The sequence below is a fragment of the Eumetopias jubatus genome, unplaced genomic scaffold (assembly GCF_037043125.1).
Source record: "Eumetopias jubatus isolate StellerSeaLion01/CBP00866 unplaced genomic scaffold, mEumJub1_p1.0 scaffold_7, whole genome shotgun sequence".
In the NCBI taxonomy this organism is placed as follows: Eukaryota; Metazoa; Chordata; class Mammalia; order Carnivora; family Otariidae; genus Eumetopias; species Eumetopias jubatus.
The window spans coordinates 100,137,372-100,162,782 of NW_028274813.1; the positions used below are offsets into that span (position 1 = coordinate 100,137,372).

At 35.2% G+C, this 25,411-nt stretch overlaps 1 protein-coding gene across 3 annotated transcripts; it reads right to left on the reverse strand.

The window, feature by feature from the left end:
- Positions 1-165: 165 nt before the first annotated feature.
- BNIP2 (BCL2 interacting protein 2) lies at positions 166-25,411 on the reverse strand. Of its 3 annotated transcripts, none has more exons than XM_028100123.2 (11): positions 25,237-25,411; positions 17,697-17,803; positions 16,585-16,652; positions 15,438-15,602; positions 13,609-13,785; positions 11,054-11,156; positions 10,194-10,325; positions 8,972-9,058; positions 8,743-8,841; positions 7,762-7,797; positions 166-4,923 (listed from the first exon to the last, which is right to left on the reverse strand). In XM_028100123.2, the coding sequence occupies exons 2-11, from the start codon at positions 17,744-17,746 to the stop codon at positions 4,872-4,874; spliced, it is 969 nt and encodes a 322-aa protein (XP_027955924.1). In that variant the 5' UTR covers positions 17,747-17,803; positions 25,237-25,411; the 3' UTR covers positions 166-4,871. The 3 variants fall into 3 exon arrangements, with proteins under 3 accessions (XP_027955924.1, XP_027955922.1, XP_027955925.1); XM_028100121.2 differs by having other exon boundaries at positions 15,438-15,605; XM_028100124.2 differs by lacking the exon at positions 7,762-7,797 and having other exon boundaries at positions 15,438-15,605.

Genomic DNA, 25,411 nt, shown 5'->3' on the forward strand with positions numbered 1-25,411 from the left:
AGCAGGATGGACACTTCACTCCCCTGAAGAATAGGAAGTAGCACCCGACTACAGAAAGAGAAACAAAAGGTCTAAAACTATTTGAAAGGCTTATGAGATAATTCAGTGTAAAAACTTAGTGGCATAACGGAAGACAAAAAATGTGATAAAAATGAGTCAAAAACAAACTTTCCAATTAATTTATTTAAATTCATTAACGTTGCAAAAATATGATGTGCAACAAATCAGGACGCAAGTTGCCGTATTCCTAACAAGTCAAAGGAAAATAAAATATTACATCTCCTCAGTAAATCAAGACCAACCCTATTATTTCTTACAGGGATCACATCAACATCTTGCGCACACAGTCATCAGAACTGAATTTCTCACACTGTAAAATGACAGCACCAGGCTAGGCAACATCAACTGAATAGTGGTGAAATGATCACAGCACACTGTGTCTAAATGGCAGCATGTGAACTTACATTAAGAAAAATATTTGAATTTTTGAAATCTGTATCAAAGTGTGTAGGTGTCTAACTCACTCTGAGTTGTGTTCTATGTAAATAGTGTCCTATGGACTGTGCAAGTCAGTGGCCCTGAACACACCTCCAACATTTGCTAGCTAGGTTTATGTAAATAAATGGTTTAAGGGGCACAACTTTAGAAAGTTCGTATATAAAAAGTGCAGTGGAATAGCTAATTAGTATTATTTTCCAAGTTCCTCCTTAGCCACACTGATTGTGAAAACACAAAGATTCCAAAATGTAAATGTTTCAACCCCTTGTAGAATGTCTTACAAGATAGAATCAGATAGCTATATGAAGCAAACAGCTCAATGTAATTCGTTATCGATCTGAAAGCTTAATTAAACCCTTGATTTTCATCAGGTGTTTAAGTTGCTTTATGTGAACCTTTCAATAGTATTCTTAAAAGTAATTCTCAAAACATAAGAAATTAAGTAGATCTACCATATGTATTTGCAACAAAGCAATAGCTATGTTAAAATTTTAGTGTCACTCCTCATGTTCAACACAATACTTATTTTCAAGTGCCATTAGAACTTTAAAAGAAACTTACTTTACTGGGACTCACCACTGCTCTGATTCTAATTCATTCAGAATCTTGGGACCACGGAAGAGGTGAGTGAAAGGATCCCTAGGTAATTCTTCTGTACTATTAGAACACTGAGTAGAAAATCTCCCACTTCCCTTACCAGCTGACCTTCCCAGGCGAGTCTAAATTCTTCATGCTTTCTCCCAGTGACTCAAATCACACAATTCCTGTTTCCTGTGACAAGGATAAACTCTAACAGAATAGCTGGTCTAACTAATAAACACATTAACTCCTCTATCCCTTCCTTTTGAGGTTTGTGATCCATTTCTCAAATGTCTAAATATTTGAAAAAATAAGCAAGAAAACATGATGGAATGGATTAGCAAATTTCTATTTTCAGCCTATCTTCTCCCTTCTGATTGAACAATGTTAGCAATTTTCCACATATAACACAGGAAAAAGGACGAAGCTATTGTCACCTTATATACACACTTTTACCGATCTCAACAAGAAACTGGCCTGTTCTAACCAATAATATCCTAATGCTAATTTACCTCTCAATTGAAGAAATCTAAAAAAGCCACTTCTGCAGTAAATCAAACACTTCCAAATTCCCTGAGCACTCACATAAAAACAGCCAAATAGTAACACTATAGTCATCTACAAGAAGTCTCTATCAAAAAGCAGACCTTTTACCTGTTTAAATTCTGAAACTGTAGTTGAAGAAATTCTAGCTACTGATATATACTTTATCAATCAGCAAATTTCAGTATTCAGTGCAGTTACTAGATAGTGCTGTCCATTCTGGAAGACTACATTAACGTTTACCACGTTTCATAAAATATGAAAAATAACCTGGTCCTAAACTTTAATTTGAGCACTGTAATTGTTGACCCTCTCTGTTCAAACTTGCTTCTGTATGAAAAGAAAAGGCAGAGGAAAATATAAATTCTCATTATGGGTATTATTAACCTTTGCCCTCTTCACTCCAGTCTTAATTCACATATTGTGTGAAGGCTGCAGGTTTTCCTGTTGGATACAAGAAAGCCTGTTATATGGTGCAAAGAGCTGCCATACACAGTATATCCCTTAACAGGGAAACATTCAGTGACATCTGAGATAACAGCTACTCTTTACCCCTTTAGAGTTCTTTCTCTTACTTCCTTGTTTTGTTATCTTCCTTTCAAACTACCCCACTAGGCCCTCTTTAGGACCCTATCCTCCCCACACCCCCACCCGAGTTAAAGGCTATTAAGCTTCAAGTGGGAGGCCAATATAGCATTTTCCTTGATGATACTTAGGAATATGACCAAGCAGAACACAACCAAATTACTTTATATGAGAAACTTTTGATTAAAGAGACTCAGAGCCCAAGTATAACAAAATATAGTGACAAAAATCAACTCACACCAGTTAAGTTAGATCCCTGATCCCAGCAGAAAGATAAAATAATACAATTTTACGTACTTTTAATCAGCAATGAAAAATTAAAATTGAATGATATGGGGGAAATGTCACATAGTGACAAATTACAAATAACAAACTTCCTAAGTGCTTTTCCTCTAACCTACTAATTATAATCTAAGCCTGATAGTTATGAAACATTTATTACAGGGCATGTCCCTATACCAGATTCCATTAAGGTGTACGTTAGAGCAGGTGTCGTTTAATCCAACGATTCACAGCACATCACTCTTGTTATATCCCAAGTGTTAACACTGTTCCTTCTGAATTTTAATGTTCTAATAGATTAAAGTTTACCTGTACTTTAAAAAAATATTTAGGAAAATGCATCACTTTTGCAACAAGTTGTATCTATAGTTAGGAACAATGCAAGCTGTATCTATAGTTAGGAACAATGCTTGCAAAAGCAAAAGTGAATAAACACAATAAACTGTTGAACCTGAAGAACCGTGTACTTTATGTGGAGGAAAACCACCTATTTAAAAAGTTCAGCAAATTCTGAACAGGATAAAGACTTACAGATGAAAGACTACTTAAAGAGCTCTATAAATATAGACTCTAATCACAATTAAATTCAATGATCCTTTATTCATAATTCTCATATGGTAAATTCAGAAGGAATGCCTAAGTTGTTATTATTAGTTTGCTTTTTCAACACAAACTGTTTCTAAGGTTTGAGCAAGCAAAAATGGTTTTGGTTTTATTTGCTATAATGACAGTTTAGGATCTGCCCACAGCTGCTGGATCCAAGTTAAGTCAGAAGGCTGCTGAGGAACATCTCATCCTGGGAATCCTCCAGCATCTCCCATAATTGGACTTAGGTTAGCATGCCAAGTTTATAACTGAGGAGGACAAAAAGTAAAGGAAAATTCTCTAACAAAAACTTTATACGAAAAATGGCAATGTTTGTAAAAGCCACATGTGTGTTCAGTCTGGGACAGAATAAATCCTAAAAGCTTAGCTCTCATTAGCTTCAATTTTGCTATTCTAGGACATTCTTTTGTAAATTACCTTATAGGAAGGGCTGGGGTGTGGTAGTATCCTCAAATTTGGAGGATACTAATTTTTCCACATGTGTATGAGTCACACAAGCATATGACAAAGTATCAGACCAGTCTGTTGTTTTAGCATGATTTTGTGGGTAATTGAGTTCTGTTTGGGCACCTCAGTACAATGTATTTCAGTGTAGAGTGAAGGTACTTACCAAATTAAACAAAAAGTTTATATGCTTATATCAAATGTCATCCCAAACAGCATAATGTAATGATGCTCTAAGACTTACAAAATAACTTAATTTACAGTACTGTCAACATGATTCAACAGAAAATGTGAATATACACAAATCTGATTAGGTCAAACACCTACCTCCTATCAAGTTTAAGTAACTGATATAGAAGTATTTTGGTAAAGTGCCCACATTGAGAGCAGTTAAAAAAGCAGCCCCTATTTTCTACAGAAAAATAGGGACAGTGAGTAACTCATCACATTCTCTGAATACTACACTGCACTCACAAATTCTGGAGAGTGATACCCTGGACACACAGCTTATTTCACATTAGTGAACAGACCTAAAATTTTTATAAAGTTCTGACTTCTGGCCAGAAGATAAAATGTCCCATATATACATATATACAAACCCCATTTCTTAGCCTCTTAAATTCTCTAGTTCTAAAAATGGCTTTTTGACTTGTCTTTAAAGTTTAAAGAGGAGAAAGTGTGCAATACATTTGTATTTGCGCTTCTGAATTAAGAAACAGTATTAAATGAGAAAAAAAAGCTTAGGATAGTATTAATCTACTTAGATTATGTACATGACCTTTGGGTATTCATGAGAACCAGTTTAACTGTCCCTCACCTTATGAGCAACTCTGTTTTCTAAGTTACCCAGGAAATGTATCTAACCATTTACAAAAACAAAAATTCGAACATGCACTTTACAAATCATGGTCTTAATTTACCTGCATATTCTTCCACAAGACAGGTATACATTAAAAAATATTGCTCAGAAACATAAAAATATATATTATCTCTTTCCTTTACCATTTAGGCATATAAATAGTTTACTGAAGATGATGCATCATTCAACAAACAAATGCAAAAACTGCTTTATATAAAGTGTGGTTCTCTGCTATTTAGCAATATAAAATATAAAATGATTACAATATAATTAGCTAATAAAGAGCTAAATTCAAGAGATTTGCAAACCAATACAGCAGTGAACAGTCCCTTATACAAAAGTCCATTAAGGAAGAGTCAAGTCAATTTTGTAACAGGTTACATAAAAATCAGGGCCAATAAATGCATTATAAATGCAAAAAAGAGCACTGCTTCATCAGCACATTCTTCAGTCTTGTTTGGACTAGACGCCAAACTTACTGTTCACTTTTCGGTTCATCTTGTTTTCCATTAAGCTCTTGATCAACTCTGTTTAATGAAAAACAATATAGATAATAAGACACTAGCAACTAAACAATTTTCTTTCTAAAAATTGTGACTACTTTTAGCATAGAATATTATTCTGTTAAAAACAAAGCTTTGCAAAGAAGCAGACATAGTAAAAAGGTTACCAAACATTTCCCCAACCAGGAAAGATAATTTTTAAAGAGGACACTGACAAGAAATGTGACTGTTGTTTCTTTAAAGATTACAAAATACTTTACATACAAATGCCCATAAGCTTTATTAGAAGTTCAAATTAGGGTGCCTGGGTGCCTCGGTCAGTTGGGTGACTGCCTTCGGCTCAGGTCATGATCCTCGAGTTCCGGGATCAAGTCCCACATCGGGCTCCCTGCTCAGTGGGGAGTCTGCTTCTTCCTCTGACTGTACCCCCTCTTGTGCTCTCTCTCTCTCTCTCTCAAATAAATAAAATAAAATCTTAAAAAAAAAGTTCAAATTATAACAGGTATATTAAAATCTTAAACTGTAGCCTGGCTGGAATCTAAGTGATGAGAGAGTGGCAGGAAAAATAACTCCCTAAAAAATGATTTTGTTAACTGAAATACTAAAATGCCACTAATGCCACCAATTGATCAATGTTTTTAAATTCAGTGATAAAAATGCATATTTATAGAAACTATTCTCCAAAATTTATTGGTATACATAGAATATAAATGCCTTTCACTTATTTTGATAGTAAGAAGCCATCAAATTTAATAATTGGAAATATCTAGATGTGGTTAAAAATCGAATTGGATTAGTAGTGGGCTGCACAGAGATCATATCAAAATTTAGGGAACTGGGGATTAGAAGAATTATGTAGTTACAACACAATTATAAACGACACCTTAAAGATAATGTACAACAGTCTATTACTATTATATTTGTACTAGTTTGAATTACTGATGGAGGGGAGTTTAAAACAATTTGGTATAATATATGAAGATACTTTTCACACTTGTTTCCATTACTATGATCATCACCACCCATTACTAGGATCACCTGAACAGTAGTGAATGAGACCTAAAAGTCTTGGTGTGTGGTAAAGCCAGATTAATAACATTTAAAAACATTTTTTATGCTGGTATCAAAAATATGAGAGGTATATAGTCTCGAGAAGGCATGCAATATCCATCCAGTCTTTTCAACATCTGAGATATGTTGAATTATGAACTAATGAATTATGAACTAATTTCACAATTACTTTAGTTTTAAACTACAAACATTTTAACAACTGCGATCCTCTCCGGCCACACTTGCACTGAGTTGCTTGAACATCTACAACATTTAAAACTACTATGCTTGCACACTCAGTTTTGAATCCTCCTTCTTCTCGGTATTCATCATAAGAGATTTCACCTTAAGTAACCTCCTTCACATAGAACCTCTGTTACATTTTTAAAAAAATGCTCCTTTATTTTTAAAACTTGAATGTTACCATTTTCAAGCTGACAAGGATTTATTATTTTTTAAGACTAACAAACTTTGCGCAAAAACTAAGAAGTACCTGAAAGATATATGTAATGATTCTATTATGGTTAAACAAAAGTAAAAAAAGAAGAAAAAAAATCTCAAGATAAAATAGTACTGGCAGGTATCAAACAATATATTTAAATAAAAAGTATAGTTCCACTATTTTTCTGATCCCTAAATTCCAGGTAATTAAATACTGAGAACTTTGTAAAAAGGCAAAATTCAGCAGATTTTATCAACAAAGGCAATTCATTTTGAAATCCATGAAGCAGCTGGCTTCATTATACAATTACAGATTATATTTTTAATTTCAGTTATCTGTCTGCCAAGTGTACACCAGTGCCTAGAAAGGAAAAAAAAATTAGCAATACCTAAAATTACAGTCCACATCTCTATGTTAAAATGTCTGTCAAACTGTTAAGTGTCACATGAAAATGTAAAGCTATGATTCCATCACATCATCAACTGAATTCTTGCTCATCAACAGACCCAAAATGTGTCAAGAATGTTTCAGTTCCTTGTGATTGCTTCCTTAGAACGGTCAAAGTGATAATAACTACATACAAATCTCTCACCTTAAGAGAGACTGTATGAAAGCTGTTTTGCTAATTTGTCATTATTAAAAAAACAAAAACCATTAACAAGTCAGCTCCAAATCCTACACTGTTCTAAACTGCTATATAAAATGGTAACTATTTTATACTTTGCCTTTCATCTTCTATGCCGAGATATTAATAGCTAATAGTTTGTTATGCTCAAAGCAGAAGTATTCAAAATTAAAGATGGAAAGCAGAGTGTTTAACTATTTAATGGTATATTGAATTTTAGGTATTTTATAATATGTAGAATTTGACTGGTTAGCAGGCCATTTAAGCGTACAGGGAAATCAATGTTGGTTAGCCAAAGAATATGTGCATTGCAAATATACTCATAAACCCCAGGGAAATAAACTGTTACCTTAAAAAAGTACATATATATATTTATCAAGAGCACTAGTTGGACATTTAAACAATATGGTCAAACAGATAAAGGCTTAGAGGTAATTGGTTTTCCAAATAGTATTCTTAGCAATTTCTTTGGTTTTGCTATCAGTATGTATAACATGAAGGGGTGAGGAGGGCCTATGGCCTTTAATTCCTAATTGGCATTATGCATGGTGTTAGAACAGGGTGAATCCAAGCCATATTCAGCATCAGGAACTTCGGATTCACTCTATATTTGGATTCTGGGGTATGTTTATATTTACAAATGCTATTATCTTTGTCTACAAGCTAACCAACTAATAAGGAAGAGTTAGTCTGTGCAATGCAAATGGACTAGTCTAGATGCAACCCAGTCAAGGTGTGCATATACCTTTTTTGTTTCTTTTTTAACTTTTCTTCTTCATACCTTGGTAGGGAAGAGTTATTTCAGTAAATATACATGTTATGAAAATGAACAAAACTTGAAAAAAGGCACTGATAATAAACTCATATAAATCTATAGGCAAAACCAAAAATATTTAACACACTGACCTAAGAAATCTGGCTTTGACACATTAACAGACTAAACCTCAGATTAGTAGACCAAAAAACTTTTTCTACATTATAGCAGTGTGATACTCAAGGATTTATGTTAACAGCCTCTACCAAATCCTTTTAAAAATTAGATGGAGGTGAATATGGTAAAGAGAACATATTCCAGGCACTGGAATGAACCAAGGTTAGGCTGATATAAATAATATTGTATTTCTCCAGTAATAGGATTATTCAATGCCAGGATGAATTTACTCAAATTTGGTGAGCAGTATGTTCAAGTTTGGAGAATGTTCTTTAGTACTGACTGATCAGGAAATCACCTGTTAAGATTGTAAACAGTCTTTAAAAATAAACAGTCTTTAGGGCGCCTGGGTGGCTCAGTTGGTTGAGCGACTGCCTTCGGCTCAGATCATGATCCTGGAGTCCCGGGATCGAGTCCCGCATCGGGCTCCCTGCTCAGCAGGGAGTCTGCTTCTCCCTCTGACCCTGCCCCCTCTCATGTGCTCTCTCTCTCTCTCTCTCTCAAATAAATAAACAAATCTTTAAAAAAAAATAAACAATCTTTAAAAATAAAAATTAATCACAACCAGAAATAATCCTTCCTGCTTCTTCAGCTGATAACCTGAAGAAAATGGTGACTTACGGGGAAGGTGCTGGAAAATGGCTTCTTTCCCTTTTCCTTAGTTATAAAAACAAGAGCAGTTACAAAATATTTATCATATAGGAAGTGTAACAGAATGAGTATTGAAAAATATTTACCTCTTGCACATTAATATATAAAGATCCAATATAATTAAAGAAATAAAACAAAACATACTGTTTTATGCATTCTGGTATGCCAACATATTCCATGGGGACAAGTTCCGCTAGTTCTGCCAAATTAAAGACGTATCTAATTTTTTGGCTGAATTTTGAGCTATGGAAGAAAATAAAGATAATTACCTCAATATTCCGACCAACAGAACTGACAAGAAATTCACATAAGGAGTTTGTGTTTTTGTTTCTTTCTTTTTTTTTTTTTAAGTCAATGACTCTCAGAAAATTACCTAATAAAGGGTCTTGTGACAGCTAGAAGTGTTCTGATAAACCATGAGGGATGTACAATGATTAATGATTTTAGGTTTTTCCGTAACCTGGAATAAAAAAAAAAAAAGAAAAAAAGAAAAATTTTTGAGCTCCATAAATTCTAATGCTAGAAGGTAAGGCATCAATAAGTATGTGAAACTTTACACACACACAAAAATCTGTCATCCAAAAGTTCATTTAGATGTGATACTCCTAAAGACAAGAAAATACATTCTTGAATTCTGTTTCTCCTCCTGCTATGAGATGAACTTTACTTCATTTGGCTAAATTTATGTCCACAGTATAGCTTGTTGTTAAACGTCTCCTAAATACATTCACTTGTCTTTAGAATTCTGTCAACCGGGGTAGAGGTCAATACTGAATACGAAATTTCATTTTTCAGGATGAGAGGGGAACTGGTACTCATTTCTTCAACACCATGAAAGGCACTGTGCCGGCAGAAAGATGGGAGTCAAGTTCACCACAGGAACAGGAAATGTAAATCAGATCTAACACATTCTTATGGAGTCCAAAATTCTGAGTAAAAATTAACGGTATTACCCTGGCCGACTTAAAATGACCAAATAAAAACTGCTGTTTTATCATGCATATTCCACACTTAAGTGATCATTAAGGATTTTTTTTTTAAATCATAAAACTAGCCAATGCCATGTTTAGGTATTTAGAGAAACCTATTAATGCATCTGAGTTCATTAAACTAGTTCGATGTAGCTATAGTCTAATCAAACCAATTGGAGATTCAAAGTTCCTTCCATTAGCATGGATGACTAACTCCCAGGAGAATACACTCCCTAGTGCTCATTCCAAAATAAGATTATAGCTAAGCATCTTAAAAACCATAAAATATGTAAGCACTATGAGATAGCAAAATTCAGAATGTATTAAAATAGGAAATGTACTAAATTCTCCATCCTTTCCCAAAACGTAAATTATAGGAAACTGTTCAATGTGGTATAAATAAGGAGACATAAAAAACTATTTTATAGGTTTTAAGGAATTATTCTTTATAAAACAGATCAAAACTAATTTCCTTCATGATATTCTAAAATACTGAACTGAGAAAATAGAAACATGTTATGAAATTAATAATTTATGGTGTCCTTAAGTGACAACAGGAAATAAAATTGAACAAAGCTATTATAAAAATTATTCAGACTAGCTTTCAATGTGTATTTACAATACCTTCTATCAATTTGCTGGTAGCATTTCCTGAGCCATCCCAGACTGGGCATTTTTCTTCGAGTTGTAGCACCATTTAAATAAACTATCATGTAGTTTTCTGCTACTAACAGCTCCAAAGTGCCAATAACATACCTGTAAAAACAAATTAAGTTTAAGCCTTAAATATTGCTTTGCAGAACCAAACAAAATTATCCAAATGATATAATGCCCTTCCCTTCCCTTCAATGACAGCAAAACCAATTAAAATTTCAAAACGGCATTAGTTGGTATTATGATTGTGTATCAGAAAGAGTTATCTTCTAGAAATATACATTTAAAACTCTGCAGATGAACTGACATGATTTCTGGGACTTGCTTCAAAGTTATACAATGGGAAGAGCATACATTTTGGGAATGAAGTATAAACTAATTGTGGAAGCGGGGGATTCATACACAAAGATGCAATACACTTCCCTCTACCTTTATATAAGTTTGAAATTTTCCATGATAAGTTTAAAACACCACTAACTTAAGAAATAGAATGACTCTGTGGAAATAGAACTGAGTCAGTTCAGTTATATTTGGCTTTTTGGGAGTAAACGCAGTTTAGCCATATGATTTTGAGATAAAAGTAATTTCTTTACATTTAATGTAAAATAAAGAAGTTGGAACAGATAATCTGAAATAGCCCTTCCAGTTTTAAACTGACAATTTTCCTGTCGAGTTGGAAAATGAAGAGTTTCAAAATGCCAAAGAATAAGGACTTAAAGGACTGGAATGGAGATAATTATAATCTTCTCCCAGGTAAAGTTCACGTCCTTAAATTGGAGATCTAATTAACTCAGAATTCTGTTCAAATTTTTTTATGAACGTATACTTACTTAAAGAGATTGTCCATCAGGTATCTATAGTTAGGTTGACCACTTTCAGGCATAAAACAGACAGCAAACACAACAATGGCATTTAATCCATCCCCATAATATCCTGAAAAAGAAATCAAAGATAAAATCACCAGCATTTTACTTTTTCAGAGGAAATCTGTATGTACAGTTGATAGATTATATAGTGGTTCATGTTCCACAATTTTTTTGATAAAAAAACATGGTTTCTTTTTTAACCTTATATAGCCTTATAAAGATCTTAAAATCCCCTCTTCTCAAAATGAGAATAAAATCTGAAGAGGAAACAGTGGGCATAAAAACCAGAAACCCATTTAAACTGGCATAATCAGAAAGCCAGTCTTACTTTAGTAAACAAATGAAGTGATATAATCCAAGCAGGCATAAAAACTATGAAAACATCTACAATAAAACAATCTTATGCAAGTTATGGTTAAAGTGGGTCCTTTTTAAAAAATACTTTTACACTCAGCAATGCCTAGCATTTTGTAGATTTAGAGTATTAAAAACTGTATCTCTGACAATTTTAACTGAAGAAAAAGTGTTAAAATGTGTATGTTTATTATAATCTCTAGATATTAAGCTGTATCCAGTAACACTGGTTTAACCTTCATTTCTGTTGTTTACAAACATGCACTGAAAAGGTTTAAACAGTTCAAGTACATTAGCATCTTCAATACCTTTCTCAATATCTTAGTCACAAAACACACTGTGATAATTCAATAGGATGAAATGGTCCTAATTATTTCCCCCTAATCCAAATAAAGCACTCTTTCTGAAAGATACTTTAAGATAGTTTAAACCATGAGGCAGGTCTCACAACTTGTTTCCTATGAACTGGCTGAATTAATGCAAGTCTGTGGACTTCCTGATCCAGATTATCCTGTTTTCTTCATCTGAATAGGATTAAATTAGGCAGAATAATGTAACTGCAAATATTCAAGTGATTTGGTTTCAGATGAATGAAGACTATAGAAATACAGAGGGAAATGCATTTGGCAGAAAGTAAATTAAGTAGAAAGGACTCTACATAAAAAAACCCAATCTGTTTAACCTATGTGGTCCCCTTTCCTGAATTAGGATTTCAGGTAACAAGAAATGTTCTAGAGAGTGGCTTGCATTTTGACTACCATTAACATTCTGATACTATTTATGGTGTCTAGGTAAACTCCTATACATGGCACAGTCAGATGGATAGAAGTTATAATTATACTCACATAGCTTTTCCTATTTGACTTGCGATTTCTTAAGAAATGAAGCCTTATATTTTTGGATATTCCACAAATATGTAAAGTTGGTGCTCCATAAAAATGTGGAATGAACTAGTTCTGTACTTTACGGTAAAACTAAATTATTTTTTCAGGGTTTTAAGGTAAATTAAGAGTCACAGTTTAAAACGCCAAGTTTTACTTATATCCACAAAGACTAGTATAAGAATGTTCATAGCAGTTTTAATCATAATGGTCCAAACTGGAAACTCACATGTTCATCAAAAGAAAAATGAATAAGCCAATTGTAGTTTATCCATGCAATAAAATACTACTTAGCAATGAAAAGGAATAAACAACAGACACGTGCAACAACATGGATGAATGTCAAAAACATGCTGAGCAAAAGAAGTCAACAAAAGAAGGTATACTATATGATTCTAGTTACATGAAATTCTAGAACAGGCAAAAGTAATCATGGGAGTAGACATTGGAATAGTGGTTACTGGAGAGGGGGGTATTCATTGGGAAGGAGTTTGAGAGAATTTTTTGGGGCAATGAAAATGTTCTGTATGTCTAGGTGTAGGTGATATGGGTATATATGGTAATACGGGCATTTGTCAAAACTCACTGACTACTACATTTCAGATTAGAGCACTTCCAAGTGAAAAAGTGAGAAGAAAAACAAATATTGTATGATATCACTTATATGTGGAATCTAAAAATGCCAAACTTCGAAACACAGATTAAAATGGTGTTTGCCAGGGGCTAGGGGGAAAGAGGAGATGTTGGTCAAAGGGTACAAACTTCCAGTTATACGATGAGTAAGTTCTAGGGATCTAATGAACAGCATGGTGACTACAGTTAATAGCACTGTATTATGTACTCAAAAGTTGCCAAGAGAGTAGATCTTAAATGTTCACACCACAAAAAAGAAATGGTAATCATTATGTAATATGTACTGTACTGGATCAACACGTTTTACACCTTAAACTTACACAATATGTCAATTATATCTCAAGCTGGGGAAAAAATTGCAAGTACTACAAAAAAGGATAGCATTTCACTATATATAAATTATAAATGGAAAAAAAGGGGAGAAAGTCTCAGTTTTGGGGGGAGGTGTCTGGAGTCAGGGTGGAAAACAGTTTCCACTGTATACTCTTGTACCTTTTGAATATACTGTGTGCATGTACTAACGATTTTTAAATTTGGTTTTATCCTTTTACTTCAAAACTTGTTTCTAAAATGACATAAATGTTTATTATATATATATTTTTACTCAAGATAGAGTAAAAAAAGATACGAACAATCTTTGATTGCTCTTACCTCCATGGCTAATAACTTTTTTATAGGGTTCAATTGCCTTCATATCGACCCTGTGGTCCTGTTCTCCAATTCTGAACATACGCCAGCGTCGTCCATCTTCTTTTTCCTCTGCTGCTGTGTATTCAGTAATTGAGCCTTTCCTAATAATTTCAGTAGTTTTGGGTTTTGGAAGATCATCTGTCAAAATAAAAGGTTTTTGAATCACAAATTGTTACTTATACAATAAAAATCAAGTTACATGTTAACCACTTTACTATCTAATTAGATTGTTCAGAGAATTTTTCATTATATCTTCTGTGGAATTTTAAGTATTTCTTCTGTAACAGAGGAAAAGGCTTGTTATTGATATGCGGCCATTTTATGTTTTTGGAAAGCATGGTTAACTTTTTTTGTATGGGCTAATTCACAAAGCACCTATCACAGTGCAATGTATGTTCACGAGTTCAAAAAAGATAATTCATACAGCCATCAAAATCTTAGTCCAGTGGCCTTACAATGCTGTTCAGATTTTATTTACAGCACTGTTCTTGGTAGTTAGCCCTATAGGTTATTTAAAGTAACTGAGAACAAATTGTTTTTTGTTACTGAGCACACAGATTATTCCCCAAACACTGTAATACCAGATAGAAAGTGGTTAACCAGTCAATGATTATTTCTCATTTGATCAGTTTTATTGAGCAGAAATTTACTAACATTCTGACGTGTACATGCAAAAGTCTATTTTAAATTGACATTAGCCAAAGCAGAAGCACCAATGATTAGGTGTAATTTATATTTCAAGATTGCATTTTAGAGGATTTTAAATGAAGTAATGATTTTCAAAATTTTAGTATCAGAGTCCTTACCAAAAGATGGGGGGGAAGGGGGACCTACGGCATGTTAGTTGTTTGTTTCCAAGATAAAGCTGTTAACGGAAAATATCCTTCCAGGAAATGACTACAGCAGCATTAAAGAAAGAAGAGACAAAACACATAGGCAGAAAACTATTTCAGTATCTTTTTAAAATATTGCTTATTACTGGACTGCTTATTGAACCAGTAAAACAGGGAAGAAAAAAGGAACAAAGATATAGCATATCAAAGATCTTACTCTTTACTGCTGATAAGACACATAGTGCTAAACACTGCTTTGAAGTAAAAATCATTTTAAAGATGGAATATATAAACAACTATATAAAGACACTGTACATAGAAATTATCTAATTAAAGAAAACATGCAAAGCAAAACACATGCCAATTCCTTTGAATTCTAAATAACTTAATAATAAGGAATATGAAGGCTGGGGACTAAGAGTATACATTAATTCAAGTTGGTTGTTTACATAGTGCAGCACTACCAGGCAAACCAAATTAAAAAATCACCCTCAAAAAACTCCCTTCAAAGCTCCCTCTCTGTAAACCCTTAAATGCTTTTAGCATATTCCCTATGTGTCCCTATATGTCTCGTCAAAGCTTTTTTCCTTAGCTGACTGACTAAAGAACATGCCATACTTATCAAGCAATATTTTGGAAGCAAAATGAAAAAACATAATTTCACAATCCTGAGCAACTAAGAAAGAAAAAAAAGCCACCTGTGTAATCTACTAAAAACCGTTTTTGAAAGCCATGAGAATATTGTGTTGGCAGAATTTCCTCTTTGTAACAAAATACAGTAGGAACTTTAGAAAGAATAACTTCATATTCAACAAAATCCCTTAATCATTGATTTTAAGTTCAAGATCAAGTTTTAAGTTTTTCAATTATCCTAATATGAGACTCCTATTCAAAAAACACATATGTATATAGAGACAAACATTAATAAAAGTCAGATAAAAACAATGAAGCATTTACCTTCCCACTCAAATTCATTACTGTTTTCTGATGGCGTGTCTAACCCATCTAAGTCAATCTCCCCACTTTCATCCAAATCATCTGACAGCACAGAGCCATCGCTAGGATCCAAGGTCAGGCTAATGTCTGGAGCCATGAGTTTCTTTCTTACTTTATTTCCATTAACTTCTAGAGAGCATGGAATGGGTTAAAAAAAAAAAGTGAAAAATAGATTAGAAGGAATGTTTGTTTACATGCTCAAGTTGAAAAAGAAAAAAAATTTTTTTAATATTTGTTTTTTTAGGGCGCCTGGATGGCTTGGTCGGTTAAGCATTTGTCTTTGACTCAGGTCATGATCTCAGGGTCCTGGGATTGAGCCCTGCATCAGGCTCCCTGCTCAGTGGGGCGTCTGCTTTTCCCTCTCCCTCTGCCCCTGCCCCCTGTTCATTTGCTCTCTCTCCCTCTTTCACGATCTTGGCCTCTCTCTCAAGTAAATAAATAAAATCTTTAAAAAATATATTTATTTTTTTAGAGAGTGAGAGCATGAGCACGATCTTGGCCTCTCTCTCAAGTAAATAAATAAAATCTTTAAAAAATATATTTATTTTTTTAGAGAGTGAGAGGGAGAATCTTAGGCAGACTCCACACCCCCCCAACACGGGGCTCGAGCTCATGACCTTGAGATCACGACCTGGGTCGAAATCAAGAGTAGGATGCTTAACTGACTGAGCCACCAAGGCGCCCCAAAAAGAGAAAAATTCTAACCACTCCATTCTTGAGAAAAATAACAATCAAACACAATCCCAGAGCATTAATTTACAAACCTTAGATTTTGATCATTATTGCTTCTACATCATGGCAAGACGACACATGCCAGCAAGGATAAGTCTTTTTAAGTAACAGAGGCAAACATTATAGTCAGTTCTTACTATTAAACATGAGCTCCTCTCAACCTTTTATTGTAGAAATTTCCAAAACCCAAGGGTATGTTTTTACAAAGTTAAATTTCCAAAGCACTCAAAAAATGCTTTCTTAAACATTCACCTTATCCTTTGGCTCTGTATAATAGAACAAAAAATGAGAATACTTTTTTCCCTTGACAAAGAAATGTGTTAAAAAATAGCACAAAGTCTACTGTTTCATTGAAACCAAAGTGCCAAGTTCTTACCAGGCTGGCTCTCTGGTCCAGTTACAGCCAGTATATCTGCTTCCATACTATCATCCTCTGGTAAAGGTCTAGAAGATACAGACACAATTTTTAATCCACAAATTAAAAAAAATTTTTTTGAAGTTCAAACAGCTATTTAAAATATCTTATAGAATCAATTACGTGGAAAACTGAATAAAGCAGTTTCTTAAGCTTCAATAATTTACAAACAACTTTTAAAGACAAAATTTTCAGACTGTCAGAGATGATTTATGTATCTATATAAATAACACATAAAAGTAGATATAAATTCCTTATGTAACTACTCTTAAATACAACTACAAAACAAACCTAAAAATTATAAACAACCTAAAAAACATATAACTCAAATGCACGAGCTCAACATGAAATACAATACAATGTGTGGTGAAGGTAAACTGTCCCTCGCAGGCGAGTATGGTCATGATGGCTACAATTCTTTTGAGCTCAGCATTTCTATATGATTACTATTATCACCATGTGCTATGCAGTGACTTAGTACTCCCACAAGCTGTCCATATTCCCACTGTTAAGGGACCTTCCTATGCACTGGGATGGTTTTCTGACCAAGATGGTATGGAAGCACCATTTAAATATAAGATCTGCCTTTGCCCTTTTTCTCTTAACCCAGCTGGTGCCAATACAACTGTAAATACAAATGCAAACGTGTCAAAGTAGCTGGCCAGATGATCTAAAAACCCCTTATTTAATAAGTTTTTTTCTTAAAACAGAAGCACAAAATTTAACAATTCTTACAGACATCTAAAGACTCCCTTCTCCCAGGAACCCCTCAGATTCCAGTTTAAGAAATACCATATTTAAGCATTTTTTGCTTAAATTTCAACATTTTGAAATTTAAATGTTGAAAACAAAAATAAAAGGTTATAGAAGATCACATATATATTTACTGGAAAATAAGATATAAGAGAATTCCTCTAACTGTTGGAAAGGAACTTTCATTTTCTAGTATCAAATGAACACCTTTGACATTGGGTTTCTATAAGAAGCTCAATATTCATTTAATAAGTGACATCTCAATAAAGACATTTTGAAGTTTTGTTTTAAATTTGTTTTCATTTGAAAGTATTGCTCACATTGGAAAATCTTCATCTTGCCATTCTTCTTTAAGTTCCACACCTTCCATCCTCAGCTTAGATTCAATATCAGCCACAAACTCCTGATAATCCAGAGAGCCAATGTCCTGTGAAAAGAGAAAAATTTATAACAACATATTTTCCATGTTACTTTTTATCTGCTAAAAAGGTGCAATAATCTTATACCTTAGTTCACACTTCCACCCTGGTCATGAAATCAATTTATTGAGCTGCAACTACCATTTAAAAAAAAAAAATTAGAATGAAAATCAGAGTCTATAATATTCTAGTAATGTGAGTACTATTTGTAGTAAGGGTATTGGGCAGTGAAAATATTTGTTTTCAGTTACGTGTGTCCCAGGTTGTGATTTAAGTTTTATTAAGTTTTGTGAATTATGTAAAAACAATCTGGGGGGGGAGGCACAAGGAATACAAGTGAATATATTCTCTACTCTAGATCCATAATTAATTTTCTGTCCTCCGGAGAGAGGCTGATCCTAGAAATTGAACACTAGTAAATTGCATTTACATTCATGATTCAGTAAAGTGTGCTGTATCTTTTTAGAACTGATGTATAATTAACATTTAAAAAAAATATTTTATTTATTTGACACAGAGAGAGAGAGAGAGAGAGCGTGCGCACGAGCACAAACAGGAGAAAGGCTGAGGGAGAGGGAGAAGCAGGTTCCCCAGTGAGCAGACAGTCCGATGCGGGGCTCGATCCCAGGACCCTGGGATCAGGACCTGAGCTGAAAGCAGACGCTTAACCAACTGAGCCACCCAGGCACCCCTATAATTAACATTTTTAAATTGAAGTATAATTAATATGTGTGCTGTTTTCTATACTTCCATCTCTGTAGTTTCAATGCCATCACTCCAGAGCCATTTAAAGAAGGCTACTTAGTAACTATCCAGTAAATGAATGCTACATTTTGATTTGCTTCATATCTACACTAAACTTTTCTCATGCAGTTCAGCATAAGTTTTCAGACACTCAACTTAGTGACTATTTCTTTTTTATTTATTTTTTTAAAGATTTTATTTATTTATTTGAGAGATAGCACAAGCAGGGGGAGCAGCAGACAGAGAGAGAAGCAGGCTCCCGCTCCCCGCTGAGCAGGGAGCCGGATGTGGGGCTCGATCCCAGGACCCTGGGACCATGACCCGAGCTGAAGGCAGCCACTTAACTGACTGAGGCACCCAGGCACCCCATGAATATTTCTATTCATGCAACAACATATGCTAACCTAGGCCACTGAATTTTAGTTTTAGTCTGTCCAAGGAAGGGTGTGGGTGCCTACATCCTCACTTTACAAGGTGAAGAACACAGAGATTGGTTTGGTTGATGGAATAAGAACTGGAGGTTTAAGTATATTAAGAAGTCATAAAGATCAACTGGTTAATGAGTACAACAAAAACTGACAACTTTAGGGTGAAAGAGGTATAGATGAGCTAATATTTAGTTCAATTGCATTAGAGCAAGTCAGTAGATGACTAAAGTTATTTTTTTAAAAAAGCAGCAAAACATGTATTTCTTAAGAGATAGAAAGTATCATTACAAGTATTAAAAACAAAGCAAAAAGTGGTTGGCCCCAGTGGAAAAAGAGGCTGAGATGGGGAGAATGACTGATGCTTTTCACAGTAAATCCTAAACTATGTGACTTTTAAAACCATGTATATATAACTTTAAAAGTTACTTATCAAAACAAATGGTGCCAGCCATTCACTTCAATTAGTCTTATAAAACAAAGACATGACGCCTCCACACACTGGAGTATTACTCAGCCATAAAAAAGAATGAAATCTTGCCTTTTGCAACGACATGGACGGATCTCGAGGATATAATGCTAAGTGAAAAAAGTTAGTCAGAGAAAGACAAATACCATATGATTTCACGCATATGTGGGATTTAAGAAACAAAACAAATGAACAAAATAAAAAGAGATAAACAAAAAACAGACTCAAATATATAGAACAAATGGGGGGCGTGGGTGGGAAATGAGTGGAAGAGGTGAAGAGGATTAAGAGAACACTTATGAGCACTGAGTAACATACAGAATTGCTGAATCATTATACTGTACACCTGAAACTAATATAACATGGTTAATTACACTGGAATAAAAAATAAAAATTAAAAAATTAAAAAATAAATAAAACAAAGGTGTGGTCATGGTTTATGGTTGCTTTATCTGCTGTCATTACACTATAAAGATGTACAAAGCTGTACAGAAAAAGCATTATGTTCCAGAACAACAATATTACACTGGCAATTTTCTGAACTGTTAGATTTCACATGGTAAACTAAATTTCTATCTCTGCCAAGACTGGGAGGCTCTCTTCTCAGTTTGAATTCTTACTTATGCTCAAGGAAAGGGTTCACACATTCTCAAAAGGTTTAAATATTCGAGGACCCACTTTCAAGCATAGGAAAAATGGCAAATGCTCTTTTCCTCACCAACATATTTGCTTGGAAAACTCAGTATTTATATATGTGTCATTTTTAATTCTCTGGGAAAACACTGAGCCAGGCAATGTTGAGAAATTAATGGAAAACACACTTCAACTACAGTAATCTTGACTTATTTACCACATTTTCTGTTTCTAATACATAGTCTACACCTAAACACAGGTCTTCACTGATCACGTCATAGATTGTTCTCTGATGGCAACTCTTCCTCTCTGTAGAGAAGAAAATAAAAAAGGGATACCTATCTTGACAATCTCTCCCATTTAGAACACAGGACTAGTATAAAAGACCCCCAAATTATGGCCAACAAGCCCAAATACTTAATGCTTATTACCTTAGAAATTAATGCCCAAGTGAGACTGAAACACTCTATTACTAAAGGTTTAAAACTGTCTCTTCCAAATTTTTAATTCACTGTACTTCTCAATTTTTTTCTGAAGTCTTTTATAATCACTCTAAAGTGAACTAATATACTTCCTAAATTCAATAATCAGAAAAAGTTTGTTATTTTGTCTTACCTTTTTGTAGGTGTTGGAAAAATACCAGGATCTTCTTGTCTTTTTCAAATATCCCACATACTCAGAAAAATATTTAATGTCTCAAAAATAAAAGCAGAGACTGAAAGTTGCTATCACTATATTCTCAACACCTCACACAGTGCCTGGCACATAAGCCTGTGAATGTCAGTTATATGAATATTGTAAGGTAGGACACTGGATAGCAAGCCTTTATTTTGCTCTACCCCTTAGCCTTATTTTTCTTATTCGACTACATTATTTAACAGGCTTCCTGTTGTTTTACCCTCAAAAAGTGTAATGAAAATATTTCGGGCAACCCACATACATGCAATTAACAATTTCTGTTGGTAAAATCATTCCTTATTTGTAAGTGAAAATATGTAACTTGAGAAATTCTGTAAGACAAACCATGTCCTTTAGTTCCCCTACCACTTGAACAAGGCTATCACTTGAAAATAACGCCTCTAAACAGAGAGAGCCCAAGTCCTTCAGGTCTCTCAGCGGATTCACTCAATTTTTACTTCAAAATCATATTGAAGCATGTGATTTTAAAACACACAGCATATGGACATGGATATTTAGTTTGGGGATAATTATTTAAGCTAGTTAAACAGAACCTAGAGATACAGATAGATTCACTCTTGACCATTTCATCACAGACTGTAGGGAGAAAAGTACACTAGGTAGACAAAAAGTTCAAACAACTGAGAGAGTATTGTTCTTGGAAGCACTTAATCATCAGCAGCTGTAAGAACAGGAAACAAACAAGAAAGGAGCAATATAAGCACAACCACTTTGAAGGAAATCAGGACACTGCTGACTCAAGTTAATTGTGGCTGTTTCCCATTTTTTGTTCATAAATTTGGTAAATTAGAATGGGGAATAACACTTTAAGATGCCATTTGTTAAAATAACCTAATGCAACAGCAATAACTTGATTTCCCAACATACTTGTGGTACTGGGGGCACATGATTACTTATGCCAATTAAGCACTAGAAGTATTTAGATAAATTCAGAACACCTGCTGACCTAAGTGAGGTTAAAAATCAAGAAGAATGGATTACCTCCTGACACAACTTCTGAAGGGAGATGTGGTGGTAAATTCAACCAAGATGAAGAAGCGGATTTCCCTATGCAACTCAGCAATAGAAGCAAAAATTAAATATTAAAATCTTATTTACAACTGTCTGATTTATAAATTATAATCTCACATGCAACTTTACTATTACGTAGTTTAATAGTGCTGCTGGAATAGGTGCTAGTAACTACCATCTATGCTGAAATCACTTATTATTGGCAGAAGGAAATGTCCAGGCAAGTCTTTCACTTCTTCATTTAAAAAAAGGGCTTCATTCTAAATATTTATGTTCACTTTTCCCTATGAGGCTTGCAACACTGGTAGCGTTATAGGAAAATACTTTAGGCCAGCCTATATATATGTTTACAATGGTCACCAAAATGCCTCCAGAAAAATCATCTACACTTGTCACTGCTTCCTTGAGAGCAGGGTCATGCAGGTTTGTAAGAATGAAATGACACCATGAGAGGTCACCTTACACCTGTTAGAATGGCCACTCTTTTTTTAAGATTTTATTTATTTGACACAGCAAGAGAGGGAACACAAGCAGGGGGAGTGGGAGAGGGAGAAGCAGGCTCCCCACTGAGCAGGGAGCCTGATGCGGGGCTCGATCCCAGGACTCTGGGACCATGACCTGAGCCGAAGGCAGATGCTTAATGACTGAGCCACCCAGGCGCCCTGAGAATGGCCATTCTTGAATAGACAAGAAAGAGCACATGTTGTCAAGGGTGTGGAGAAAAAGGAGCCCCTGTACACTGTTGACAGGAATGTAAATTGGTGCAGTCACTGTGGAAAACAGTATGGACGTTCCTCAAAAAATTAAAAATACAAATACCATTTGATCCAGCAATCCCACTTCTGGGTATTTATCTGAAGGAAACAAAATCACTATCTCAAAAAGATATATATATGCAGTCCCATATTCACTGCAGCATTATTTACAATAGCCAAGATATGGAAGCAACCTGTTTCCATTGATAAATGAATGGATAAAGAAATTGTGGTATATATGCACAATGGAATATTATTCAGCCATAAAAAGAATGAAATCTTGCCAGTTGGGACAACATGGATAGACCTTGAGGGCATTATGCTATGTAAAGTAAGTGAGACAGAGAAAGATAAATACTGTATGGTCTCACTTATATATGGAATCTTAAAACACACACACGCACACCAAGGTCAAAGATGCAGAGAACAGACTGGTGGTTGCCAGAGGGTGGGAGGTTGGAGGAATGGGCAAAGGGGGTCTCAAAAGGTACAAACCTCCAGTTATAAAATAAATCCTAAGGATGTAATGTACAGCAGGGTGATTGTAGTTAATACTGTATTACATATCTGAAAGGTGCTAAGAAAATTATTCTTAAAAGTTTTCATCACAAAAATATTTTAACAATGTGTAGCAATGAATGTTAAATACACTCATTGTAGTGATCATTTCCGAGTATATAAAAATATCGAATCATTATTGTATGTACACCTGAAACCAATATGTTATATGCCAATTGTACCTCAATTTAAAAAAAGAACAAAATGAGATCCTCTATCTGAAACATTAACACAAAATTCAAGAAAAATTACAATGGTGTTGACTTCTCAAAATTCTGAAAATAAAGCAAAGGATAATTATGCCACCTACAAACAGTACTTTTATGATCAGTATGCAGAACATACTGGAGACGCTCTAAGACCTTTATAAAGATTAAAGTCTAATATTGATCTCTGACACTTTATTGTAGTTATACATATTTGTTGTAATATAAAATTATAATTGTGAAATATTATCATATTATACTGGTATTCTGCTTTATACCGTCAAAGCTTAACAAGACAACTTTCGATCCACTGTCAGCCAAGGTTAATTTTTCGGAACTGGTTATATATACTTCCTTTTTCAGATGCTGTCCTCCATCACTGCTCCTACCCGCACTGCTCTAGAGGCAATGAAGAGAACCACTTTCCTTTTCACATTTACTAACCACTTGTACATTCATCATCCCCATATGCTCCAATCAACAACTTTTGTGAGGTATAAAACATTGGTGTTATTATCCCCATTTTATCTTATATATGAGGCAAATGACACTACATCTTGGTTCCCAGGTTAAATGTAGACTGTTTCTAATACAGCACACTGTCTCCAATTCGTGGCAACTTTATACAGAGTAAGCCTGTAATGCCAGATTTGGTTCCATTTCTCTTCAAAGGTCCTCTAATACTTAAAGATTACAACAGCACTAACTTATGATGATCTAGTTCAAGATCCATGTTTGCAGAAGAGGATCTGTCACACTTCCTGTATAAGCCCAACGTTAGGCTGCAATAGAGGAGATTATGAAGAACAAGAACAGTTTAGAAGAAATGTAAAATGACAAGAACTAAGTAAAAGATGTGCGAATTCATCAAGAAGATAGTATACAAGGTAACTAAATTGGGTAACTTCAGTTACCAACGTTAGACATTTACAAGCTGCAGAAATTCTTATAAAATTTTAGAAAAAGAATATGTTTCGGGGCGCCTGGGTGGCTCAGTCGTAAAAGCGTCTGCCTTCGGCTCAGGTCCTGATCCCAGAGTCCTGGGATCCGTTGGGCTCCCTGCTCAGAGGGAAGCCTGCTTCTCCCTCTCCCCCTGCTTGTGTTCCCTCTCTCGCTGTGTCTCTCTTTGTCAAAATAAATAATTAAAAATCTTAAAAAAATAGGTTTCATTGAAAAAGTTAAGAAACTAGGCATTAAGAAAAATAGAGATCTCTAATCAAAAAAGGTGAGGATAAAAAAACAACTCTAAAATGCAATCACACACTTCATTCAACTAACTATAAGGAAGGCACTATGACTACCAGGATGAACAGGACAAAAGCTGTGCTCTCAAAGGGCTCCCGCGACAGGCAGACAGGGGAAGTTTCAAAGCAACGTAATAGACGCGAATAAATTTAACAATTGATCTAGCAGAACCACAGCTGCATCAGACATACCGAAGAAACCCAAACCATTAAGTAAAAGGTAATGTCTGAATCCACGCAGGAACTCGATTTTTATAGTAGGAAGGTCTACTAAAGCCCTCATTTACAAATGTCGCTTCCGTGTCTATTCCCCGAGGGTACAGGGCACATCAGACGTCCAAGTTTCTTTGTTCAGCACCAGCACTGACGCTGATCTTAAATACGCGACCAAAGTGGCCCGGGACCAGGGTGTGTGCAGCGGGGCCGAGAGGGGGGCAAGTTCCATAACGAGCACAACAGCACAAACGGGAAAAAGGGTGGCCGGGGGCAAACAGGAGCCGAGCCAAGGGCGGGGGCCTAAGCTGGGCGGGGATCCGGGAAGCGCCTCCCGGGCAGGTTCCCTGGCGCCCCCTACATCGAATAACCCTCTGGGCTTCCTCTCTCGGGCTGTCTGGGGGGCACGCACCCCTCGGACGTCCGCCCCAGGCCTGCTCTCAGCCCAGACCCGCCGTGCCCAGCTTTCCCCGGCCGCACTCACCCCGGAGGAAGCCTTGGCTCCCTCGTCTTCTTCGCCCCTCCAGGCCGGCGACGTGGGGCTGACGGCCAGGGCGCAGGAGGTAGCGCCGAGAGGAGCCCGCTCCCCTCGGACCGCAGTGGAGACCGGGGCCCAGTCCCCAAGCTATTGCTGCAGCGGCAGCAGCTGACCCGGATGC